Raw genomic sequence first — 11,952 nt, forward strand, 5'->3', positions numbered from 1 at the left:
AAATGAGCCAAAACAGTTTGTTACAAGATAAAACAGAGGCTGATGAACAAAGTCTGATTCCAGTCTTAATTCAATTGTGACCAAACTTGTAGTTACTACATTTTGCCTTTGCACGGCAGTATTGCGTTAACATTTAATGAAACCTGATGCAAAGATTTCATCAGTATTCGTGACATGTAGCTGCTATGAAGCTCTTATTTACTCCATATGATTGTGTTACACGTTTACATTTTAGAGATTTAGCTGACACTAATTCAGAGCACCTTACAATGAGTGCAGCAGTAGAATGAGCTTTATAGTTGAAAGCGTAGAATCACTCTACTTATAGAACCAAAGTCCTGACTGGACTGCTTAGATCATAGCATCACTGGGGAGCCAACAGGAATAACAATTATCGGCCCGGACTATGGCCTGGCTGGAGGCATGGCCTGGAGGCATGGCGATGTAGCTCTCTTAGCAGCCTTGGGTTGTCAATGACATGAGCAGCAGAGCGAGTGGAGTGAGTGCTGGAGAAGGGTGACATGGGCTAATTTGGGGAAGGTGAATGCAAGGTGGGCTTAGGATGCTCAGGAAAGCCTTCCAGAGTTCATGAAGTGTCACCTTTTTTTAAAAAAAAAATAAAGACCTAATTACAGTCTGTGGATGGGTGATTACTGTTTGCTCACTTTACACAACAGATACCTTTTCAGGTACCTCCTGAAAGTCTTGTCCCGTAGGCCATAGATGATTGGACTTATGGATCGTGGCAGGATGTATATAATAATATAGGAAGCAAAGCGGGAGTCCGCATAATGTTCAGGGAACCAGTACAGCAGAGCATTTTTTAACAGGTGGTCTGCATAGGTAGCCATACACAACAGCAGCTGAAACCCATGGAGGAGGATAGTTTTCTGGGCCTTCTTAGCATCGGTGCTTGCCTCCTTGGCAGTGAACAGGATCCTGAAGTAAGTGTAGAAGATAATGAGCCAAACTATGACTAGGAACACTATATAGGTGATATCCCTCTTCTTGAGAACGGTGGGATTCCTGAAGACAGTTTCCCTGAGACAGAAGACTCGGGTATGAAAAAACTCCAGGGGTTCTGTGGCCAGGGCAAGGAAGAGGTCGGGGAGGACAGACAACATGCTCGTCGCCCAGATCAGACCAATCAGCATGTGTGTTCTTTTGACTGTACAGATCTGCGCATGGCGGAGGGGGACGCAGATGGCAATGTAGCACTCTACCGCCATGCAGGCCAGGTTCAGAGGGGTGTTTTCGGTGGTGAAAAGAGCAAGCAGGATGGCGCAGCAGCAGAGGGAGACATTTATTGTGTAGAGGGTGTAGCTGAGGAGGAATAGCATGACGGTGAGCATCAGTTGGATCATATCGTTGACCACCAGGTGAATGAAAAGGATGTAGCGAGGATTCATGTAGAAGACCTGGTTGGCGGGAATGAAGAGGAGAGGGGTATGGGGAGATGGAAGGAGAGGAGGATGGAGGGGAATATTGAGAGAGGAGAGTGGGGAGGAAAGAAAATAGTTGAGTGGAGCAGAGTTCAGTAGAAGAGGGGCAAGGGCAAGACTAGAGGAAACAGCACATGGGAAGTGGGGAAAGGTGTAGAGAAAAGGGGAGTTTCTCCAAAGAATCATCATTACAGAATATTGATGCTTTTTTTGGAAACCAAAATCTCTATGTTTTTGTACTGGATTTCTAAGAGCACACCTTGTAGTATTGTAATTAAGTTTTCTCATTCTGACATAAATGGCAATTACTTGAGTCATTGCTGCAGTGTTTACAATGAACACATTAGCAAACATTGTACACCTTCAAAATGTAGTGCATTTAATATTGATGTTTACAGTAACTTTATCCTTGTGCCGCTCCTTTATCAAGAGCTGACAATCACCTGCAGAAGCATTTATAGATGGACAATGCTTTTTCACCACTAGACCTGATTGGACTTTTAATACCTGAAAGGTGTGCTGCTAATTCTGGTGAATCAAACATTAGCTAGACACAGCACTCTTCTTCTTTCTGCCTGTAGTTTTACAGTGACTGTCCACTGACAACAGCCACACTCCTTGCCAACGCTGTGCTCGTAAATTTTGGACACTTAATGGGTGTGGAAATCGGTGTAGGCAAATTTGATGGTATAGGACTTATCCTAGATTAATGCTCAACTGAACACAAACACAATTTTATTTTTATTTTTTTTCAGATTTCTTTTTTATTAGGCTATTTATTTCCAATTCCTAATTTTATTTTATTTTTTTTCAAAAAGGTTCATATGGGTCATGGATGTTATTGTAGGCCTAACTCCTTGTTTTTCTATACTGAACAAAAATGTAAACGCAACACTTTTGTTTTTGCTGCCATTTTTCACGAGTTGAAATAAAAGATCTAAGACTCTATGCACACAAAAGGCTTATGTCTGTAAAATGTTGTTCACAAATTGGTTTAAATCCGTGTTAGTGATCACTTCTCCTTTGCCAAGATAATCCATCCACCTGACAGGTGTGGCATATCAAGATGCTGATTAAACAGCATGATTATTGCAGAGGTGTGCCTTGGGCTGGTCACAATAAAAGGCCACTCTAAAATGTGCAGACAAATTTGTGAACAAAATTTGAGAGAAATAAGCCTTTTGTGTGCATAGAAAAAGTCTTAGATCTTTTATTTCAACTCATGAAAAATGGGAGCAAAAACAAAAGTGTTGCGTTTATATTTTTGTTCAGTATATGTTGAGAATTGTCAGGTAATGATCATTTACATCCTGGTCCTCCTGCTAATAAATAAAATAAATTGAATTTTAATTTGTGAAAAGATGCATCATACAAAATTGGATATGTATGAACAGTAATAATTATTTTTTCCTCCATGCTCTGTCTGGTGGGACAGGTGGAACATCAAGGGGCATATTTCATGAACAGACATGAATCAAACTGACACCTGCTGTTCTACTTATTAATGCTTGATTCAGACGCGTAACATTTGAGTGAAATAGACTTTAGTTCATCTTTTGGCACCGCCCTGTCAATGTTGAGCTTGGAATTTTTCGACACTCACCTTCCCACAATTCTTCACATAATCTCTACGCCTGCAAATTTGGCTGTTCAATGGACACTCACCGTTAATCCAGCAGCAGAGGTGGTGGTGATATAAATATTAATTTCTGCAATATCTCCTCATTAAATTGATCATAAGTGGTTGGTTGACAGTGAAGGAATGTCAAACCTGATGTTTGCGGAAGGTGTGAATGAGGCTGGCATTGATGTAGTTGATGGAGATGCCGAGGGCCACAACAACCATATTTTTGGTCACAGCTGTGGCGAAGGAGTCTCGATATTGTATAATCACTGTTACATTGGCAGATGACACGTTCATCTCTTGGAAGCTGAAGTTGAAGTCTAACAAAAGAGAGAGAACGTAATATTCACCAACTATAAGAAACATTAACCCAAATATGCAACTTGTATGCAACATTATAATAATAATAATAATAATAATAATAATAATAACTTTATTTGTATAGCACTTCTAAAAACAATGTTTACAAAGTGCTTTACATACAGTAAAACCCAAAAGCAGTGATGTGAAACTACCACAATGAATGATAGAAAAATAAAAATAAATTAAAACTGCAAGCAGTGATGAGCGGGCCCTCGCCTCCGTGTGCAAGTCGGGGTGTGTTGCAGTCGCGGGACATGTAGATGTCCTCAGGCCTGGACTCTCGTCCAGCATGTGAAATCCGGTGCAGATCGGACAACGTACGCTCAAGTTCACACAACTTCCTGTCGCCAGTAGGTGGCGCTATGACTATGACTCCTAATCGGCCTGTAGATGTCCTCAGACCTGGACTCTGGTCCAGCATGTGAAATCTGGTGCTGATCGGACGACATAAACTCAAGTTAACGCAGCTTCCTGTTTCACGGCGAAGCATCGAAATTCGCCGGGCCGCCATGGCAACGCCGTGCGACGAATGCTCCCGATCTTCATCACGAAGCGTCCTCAAGGTCCTACGGCTTTTCTGACCACATTTGAGGTGGCTCTGGTCAACCCGCTAGGAGTAGCACACCCCAGTATAAAACATGTCATTTCCTGTCGCCAGTAGGTGGCGCTATGACTATAACCGAATATCGGCACGTAGACGTGTTCAGGTCGGGACTCTCATGCAGCGTGTGAAGTTTGGTCCAGATTTGACCATGTACAGGCCAGTTACAAGCCACTTCCTGTTTCGTGGCGAAACGGGGAAATTCGACGCCACACCACGCCCACGCCGTGTGACGAAAACTCAAGCTTTTGATAACTTTCCATCGTCCAGGTCTTTTATACACGCTGACCGAGTTTGACGTGGATCCGATCATTTGCCCAGGACGAGTTCGTTAAAGTACGACCCCTGCAAACGGCCAAAAACGCCCGAAAATGTCGCAGTCAATTCAAAATGGCCGACTTCCTGTCGGGTTTAGGCCAGGGCACCAAGAGGCTTTTTTTTAAGTCTGGACATGATACATGTGCATACCAAGTTTCGTACGTCTAGGTGAAACAGAAAGGTGGGGGCTTTTGTTTTGAAATTTTGTAGGGGGCGCTATCGAGCCATTTTGCCACGCCCATGTCCGAGACCCATAAAAGACTTCAATTTTCACCAGTTCCGACGCGTTTGCAAAGTTTGGTCCGTTTTCGAGCACCTTTAGCCCCTCAAAAATGCAATCAAACACGCGGAATAAAAATCATAATAATAATTAAAACTGCAAGCAGTGATGAGCGGGCCCTCGCCTCCGTGTGCAAGTCGGGGCGTGCTGCAGCCGCGGGGCATGTAGACGTCCTCAGGCCTGGACTCTCGTCCAGCATGTGAAATCCGGTGCAGATCGGACAACGTACGCTCAATTCACACAACTTCCTGTCGCCAGTAGGCGGCGCTATGGCTATAACCGAATATCGGCACGTAGACGCGTTCAGGCCGGGACTCTCATCCGACATGTGAAGTTTGGGCCAGATTTGACCATGTACAGTCGCGTTACAACCCACTTCCTGTTTCATGTCGCCAGTAGGTGGCGCAATCACAATTACTCCTAATCGGCGTGTAGATGTCCTCAGGCCTGTACTCTGGTCCAGCATGTGAAATCTGGTGCAGATCGGACAATGTAAGCTCAAGTTAACGCAGCTTCCTGTTTCACGGCGAAACATCGAAATTCGCCGTGCCGCCATAGCAACGCCGTGCGACGAATGCTCCCGATCTTTACCACTGAGCGTCATCAAGGTCCTACGGCTTTTCTGACCACATTTGAGGTGGATCTGGCCAACCCGCTGGGAGTAGTACACCACAGTATAAAACATGTCATTTCCTGTCGCCAGTAGGTGGCGCTATGACTATGACCAAATATCGGCACGTAGACGTGTTCAGGCCGGGACTCTCATGCAGCGTGTGAAGTTTGGGCCAGATTTGACCATGTACAGGACAGTTATAAGCCACTTCCTGTTTCGTGGCGAAACGTGGAAATTCGCCGCCTCACCACGCCCACGCCGTGTGACGAAAACTCAAGCTTTTGATAACTTTTCATCGTCCAGGTCTTTTATACACGCTGACCGAGTTTGACGCGGATCCGATCATTCGCCTAGGACGAGTTCGTTAAAGTACGACCCCTGCAAACGGCCAAAAACGCCCCAAAATGTGGCACTCAATTCAAAATGGCGGACTTCCTGTCGGGTTTAGGCGCATGGTACCTATGGACTTTTTTTTAAGTCTGGACACGATACACGTGCCTACCAAGTTTCGTAGGTCTAGGACAAACGTACGGCCGTGAGTATTTTTTTGAAATTTGTAGGGGGCGCTATCGAGCCGTTTTGCCACACCCATGCGCGAGACCCATAAAATATAAAATTTTTCGCCACTTCTGACGCGTGTGCAAAGTTTCGCAACTTTCCGAGCACGTTTAGGCCCTCAAAAGTCCGATTTTTTTTAGCGAAGGAGAAAAATAATAATAATTAAAACTGCAAGCAGTGATGAGCGGGCCCTCGCCTCCGTGTGCAAGTCGGGGTGTGTTGCAGCCGCGGGACATGTAGATGTCCTCAGGCCTGGACTCTCGTCCCTCATGTGAAATCCGGTGCAGATCGGACAACGTACGCTCAAGTTCACACAACTTCCCGTCGCCAGTAGGCGGTGCTATGGCTATAACCGAATATCGGCACGTAGACGCGTTCAGGCTGGGACTCTCATCCGACATGTGAAGTTTGGGCCAGATTTGACCACGTAGAGTCGCGTTACAACCCACTTCCTGTTTGGTGTCGCCAGTAGGTGGCGCAATGCCTATGACTCCCAATCGGCCTGTAGATGTCTTCAGGCCTGGACTCTGGACCAGCACGTGAAATCCGGTGCAGGTCGGACGACGTACACTCAAGTTAACGCAGCTTCCTGTGTCACGGCGAAGCATCGAAATTCGCCGCGCCGCCATGGCAACGCCGTGCGACGAACGCTCCCGATCTTCACCACGCAGCGTCATCAAGGTCCTACGGCTTTTCTGACCACATTTGAGGTGGATCTGGTCAACCCGCTAGTAGTAGCACACCCCAGTATAAAACATGTCATTTCCTGTCGCCAGTAGGTGGCGCTATGACTATAACCGAATATCGGCACGTAGACGTGTTCAGGCCGGGACTCTCATGCAGCGTGTGAAGTTTGGTCCAGATGTGACCATGTACAGGCCAGTTACAAGCCACTTCCTGTTTCGTGGCGAAACACGGAAATTCGACGCCTCACCACGCCCACGCCGTGTGACGAAAACTCAAGCTTTTGATAACTTTTGATCGTCCAGCTCTTTTATACACGCTGACCGAGTTTGATGTGGATCCGATCATTCGCCTAGGACGAGTTCGTTAAAGTACGACCCCTGCAAACGGCAAAAAACGTCCAAAAATGTCAAAATGGCCGACTTCCTGTTGGGTTTAGGCGCATGGTACCAATAGACTTTTTTTTAAGTCTGGACATGATACACGTGCCTACCAAATTTCGTACGTCTAGGGGAAACGTACGGCGAGGTATCGTCTGTAGGGGGCGCTATCGAGCCATTTTGCCACACCCATGCGCGAGACCCATAAAATATATAATTTTTCGCCACTTCTGATGCGTGTGCAAAGTTTCGCAACTTTCCGAGCACGTTTAGGCCCTCAAAAGTCCGATTTTTTTGTCCGGCGAATAATAATAATAATAATAATAATAATTAAAACTGCAAGCAGTGATGAGCGGGCCCTCGCCTCTGTGTGCAAGTCGGGGTGTGTTGCAGCCGCGGGGCATGTAGATGTCCTCAGGCCTGGACTCTTGTCCCTCATGTGAAATCCGGTGCAGATCGGACAACGTACGCTCGAGTTCACACAACTTCCTGTTGCCAGTAGGCGGCGCTGTGGCTATAACCGAATATCGGCACGTAGACGCGTTCAGGCCGGGACTCTCATCCGACATGTGAAGTTTGGGCCAGATTTGACCACGTAGAGTCGCGTTACAACCCACTTCCTGTTTGGTGTCGCCAGTAGGTGGCGCAATGCCTATGACTCCCAATCGGCCTGTAGATGTCCTCAGGCCTGGACTCTGGACCAGCATGTGAAATCCGGTGCTGATCGGACGACGTACACTCAAGTTAACGCAGCTTCCTGTGTCACGGCGAAGCATCGAAATTCGCTGCGCCGCCAGGGCAACGCCGTTTGGCGAAAGCTCTCGATCTTCACCACGAAGCGTCATCAAGGTCCTACGGCTTTTCTGACCACATTTGAGGTGGCTCTGGTCAACCCGCTAGGAGTAGCACACCCCAGTATAAAACATGTCATTTCCTGTCGCCAGTAGGTGGCGCTATGACTATAACCGAATATCGGCACGTACACGTGTTCAGGCCGGGACTCTCATGCAGCGTGTGAAGTTTCGGCCAGATGTGACCATGTACAGTGGTGTTACAACCCACTTCCTGTTTCGTGGCGAAACGTGGAAATTCGCCGCCTCACCACGCCCACGCCGTGTGACGAAAACTCAAGCTTTTGATAACTTTTCATCGTCAAGCTCTTTTATACACGCTGACCAAGTTTGACGCGGATCCGATCATTCGCCTAGGACGAGTTCGTTAAAGTACGACCCCTGCAAACGGCCAAAAACGCCCCAAAATGTGGCACTCAATTCAAAATGGCGGACTTCCTGTCGGGTTTAGGCGCATGGTACCTATGGACTTTTTTTTAAGTCTGGACGCGATACACGTGCCTACCAAGTTTTGTACGTCTAGGGGAAACGTACGGCCGTGAGTATTTTTTTGAAATTTTGTAGGGGGCGCTATCGAGCCATTTTGCCACACCCATGCGCGAGACCCATAAAATATCAAATTTTTCGCCACTTCTGGTGCGTGTGCAAAGTTGCGCAACTTTTTGAGTACGTTTAGGCCCTCAAAAGTCCGATTTTCATTAGCGACTAAGAAAAAAAAGAATAATAATAATAATAATAATAATTCCTTCAATTTCAATAGGGCTTCGCACGAAGTCGTGCTCGGGCCCTAATAATAATAATAATTCCTTCAGTTTCAATAGGGCTTCGCACGAAGTCGTGCTCGGGCCCTAATTAAAACTGCAAGCAGTGATGAGCGGGCCCTCGCCTCCGTGTGCAAGTCGGGGTGTGTCGCAGCCGCGGGGCATGTAGACGTCGTCAGGCCTGGACTCTCGTCCCTCATGTGAAATCCGGTGCAGATCGGACAACGTACGCTCAAGTTCACACAACTTCCTGTCGCCAGTAGGTGGCGCCATGACTGTAACCGAATATCAGCACGTAGATGTGTTCAGGCCGGGACTCTCATCCAACATGTGAAGTTTGGGGCAGATTTGACCATGTACAGTGGTGTTACAACCCACTTCCTGTTTCCTCTCACCAGTAGGTGGCGCAATGACTATAACTGAATATCGGCACGTAGATGCGTTCAGGCCGGGACTCTCATCCAACGTGTGAAGTTTGGGGCAGATTTGACCATGTACAGTCGCGTTACAACCCACTTCCTGTTTCATGTCGCCAGTAGGTGGCGCAATAACAATTACTCCTAATCGGCGTGTAGATGTCCTCAGGCCTGTACTCTGGTCCAGCATGTGAAATCTGGTGCAGATCGGACAATGTAAACTCAAGTTAACGCAGCTTCCTGTTTCACGGCGAAACATCGAAATTCGCCGTGTTGCCATGGCAACGCCGTGCGACGAACGCTCCCGATCTTCACCACTGAGCGTCATCAAGGTCCTACGGCTTTTCTGACCACATTTGAGGTGGATCTGGCCAACCCGCTGGGTGTAGTACACCACAGTATAAAACATGTCATTTCCTGTCGCCAGTAGGTGGCGCTATGACTATGACCGAATATCGGCACGTAGATGTGTTCAGGCCGGGACTGTCATGCAGCGTGTGAAGTTTGGTCCAGATTTGACCATGTACAGGCCAGTTACAAGCCACTTCCTGTTTCGTGTCACCAGTAGGTGGCGCAATGACTATTGCTCCTAATCGGCCTGTAGATGTCCTCAGGCCTGGACTCTTGTCCAGTATGTGAAATCTGGTGCTGATCGGACGATGTAAACTCAAGTTAACGCAGCTTCCTGTTTCACGGCGAAACATCGAAATTCGACGACACGCCACGCCCACGCCGTGTGACGAAAACTCAAGCTTTTGATAACTTTTCATTGTCAAACTCTTTTATACACGCTGACCAAGTTTGACGTGGATACGATCAACCGCCTAGGAGGAGTTCGTTAAAGTACGACCCCTGCAAATTCACACAGCTTCCTGTTGCCAGTAGGTGGCGCTATGACTATAACCGAATATCGGCACGTAGACGTGTTCAGGCCGGGACTCTCATCCAACGTGTGTAGTTTGGTCCAGATTTGACCATGTACAGGCCAGTTACAAGCCACTTCCTGTTTCGTGGCGAAACGTGGAAATTCGACGCCACGCCACGCCCACGCCGTGTTACGAAAACTCAAGCTTTTGATAACTTTTCATCGTCCAGGTCTTTTATGCACGCTGACCAAGTTTGACGTGGATCCGATGAACCGCCTAGGAGGAGTTCGTTAAAGTACGACCCCTGCAAACGCCCAAAAACGCCCAAAAATGTCGCAATCAATTCAAAATGGCCGACTTCCTGTCGGGTTTAGACGCATGGTACCTATGGACTTTTTTTTAAGTCTGGACATGATACACGTGCCTACCAAGTTTCGTACGTCTAGGTGAAACGTGCGGCGAGGAGTATTTTTTTGAAATTTTGTAGGGGGCGCTATCGAGCCATTTTGCCACACCCATGCGCGAGACCCCTAAAATATATAATTTTTCGCCACTTCTGACGCGTGTGCAAAGTTGCACAACTTTTTGAGCACGTTTAGGCCCTCAAAAGTCCGATTTATTTGTCCGGCGAAAAATAAAAAGAAAAAGAATAATAATTCCTTCAGTTTCAATAGGGCTTCGCACGAAGTCGTGCTCGGGCCCTAATAACAAGCAGTGATGAGCGGGCCCTCGCCTCTGTGCGCAAGTCGGGGTGTGCTGCAGCCGCGGGGCATGTAGACGTCCTCAGGCCTGGACTCTCGTCCAGCATGTGAAATCCGGTGCAGATCGGACAACGTAGGCTCAAGTTCACACAACTTTCTGTCGCCAGTAGGTGGCGCTATGACTATGACTCCTAATCGGCCTGTAGATGTCCTCAGACCTGGACTCTGGTCCAGCACGTGAAATCCGGTGCAGATCGGACAATGTACGCTCAAGTTCTCACAACTTCCTGTCGCCAGTAGGTGGCGCTATGACTATAACTGAATATCGACCTGTAGATGTATTCAGGCCTGGACTCTAGTCAAACGTGTCAAATTTGGGCCAGATGTGACCACGTACAGTCGCGTTACAACCCACTTCCTGTTTCGTGTCACCAGTAGGTGGCGCAATGACTATTGCTCCTAATCGGCCTGTAGATGTCCTCAGGGCTGGACTGTCGTCCAGAATGTGAAATCTGGTGCTGATCGGACGACGTAAACTCAAGTTAACGCAGCTTTTTGTTTCACAGCGAAACATCGAAATTCGACGCCACGCCACGCCCACGCCGTGTGACGAAAACTCAAGCTTTTGATAACTTTTCATCGTCAAACTCTTTTATACACGCTGACCAAGTTTGACGTGAATCCGATCAACCGCCTAGGAGGAGTTCGTTAAAGTACGACCCCTGCAAATTCACACAGCTTCCTGTCGCCAGTAGGTGGCGCTATGACTATAACCGAATATCGGCACGTAGATGTGTTCAGGCCGGGACTCTCATCAAACGTGTGAAGTTTGGTCCAGATTTGACAATGTACAGGCCAGTTACAAGCCACTTCCTGTTTCGTGGCGAAACGTGGAAATTTGACGCCTAGCCACGCCCACGCCGTGTGACGAAAACTCAAGCTTTTGATAACTTTTCATCGTCAAACTGTTTTATACACGCTGACCGAGTTTGATGTGGATCCGATCAACCGCCTAGGAGGAGTTCGTTAAAGTACGACCCCTGCAAACGCCCAAAAACGCCCCAAAATGTCGCAATCAATTCAAAATGGCCGACTTCCTGTCGGGTTTAGGCGCATGGTACCTACGGACTTTTTTGTAAGTCTGGACATGATACACGTGCCTACCAAGTTTCGTACGTGTAGGACAAACGTACGGCCGTGAGTATTTTTTTGAAATTTTGTAGGGGGCGCTATCGAGCCGTTTTGCCACACCCATGTGCGAGACCCTTAAAATATATAATTTTTCGCCACTTCTGACACGTGTGCAAAGTTGCGCAACTTTTCCAGCACGTTTAGGCCCTCAAAAGTCCGATTTATTTGTGCGGAGGAGAAAAATAATAATAATTCCTTCAGTTTCAATAGGGCTTCGCACGATGTCGTGCTCGGGCCCTAATTAAAACTGCAAGCAGTGATGAGCGGGCCCTCGCCTCTGTGTGCAAGTCGGGGCGTGCCGCA

The 11,952-nt window shown here is 47.4% G+C and overlaps 1 protein-coding gene across 1 annotated transcript; it reads right to left on the reverse strand.

Annotated features, from left to right (window-relative positions):
• Positions 1–650: 650 nt before the first annotated feature.
• LOC139662260 (odorant receptor 131-2-like) lies at positions 651–3,363 on the reverse strand. Its single transcript, XM_071540901.1, has 2 exons — positions 3,214–3,363; positions 651–1,418 (listed from the first exon to the last, which is right to left on the reverse strand). Exons 1-2 carry the CDS (start codon positions 3,361–3,363, stop codon positions 651–653), a joined length of 918 nt encoding a protein of 305 aa, XP_071397002.1.
• Between the last annotated feature and the right edge of the window lie 8,589 nt (positions 3,364–11,952).

This window comes from Centroberyx affinis, unplaced genomic scaffold (genome assembly GCF_046629955.1).
Source record: "Centroberyx affinis isolate AG114_WGS23_722 - 3 ecotype Tasmania unplaced genomic scaffold, CSIRO-AGI_Caff_v1 ptg003742l_1, whole genome shotgun sequence".
NCBI lineage: Eukaryota > Metazoa > Chordata > Actinopteri > Beryciformes > Berycidae > Centroberyx > Centroberyx affinis.

Bases quoted from the DNA above. Each gene is read 5' to 3' on its own strand.
- LOC139662260 (XM_071540901.1), bottom strand. From the start codon at position 3,363: ATGAACGTGTCATCTGCCAATGTAACAGTGATTATACAATATCGAGAC. The intron at 1,419-3,213 runs GTTTGACATTCC...CCCGCCAACCAG, and splicing joins ACACCTTCCGCAAACATCAG to GTCTTCTACATGAATCCTCG.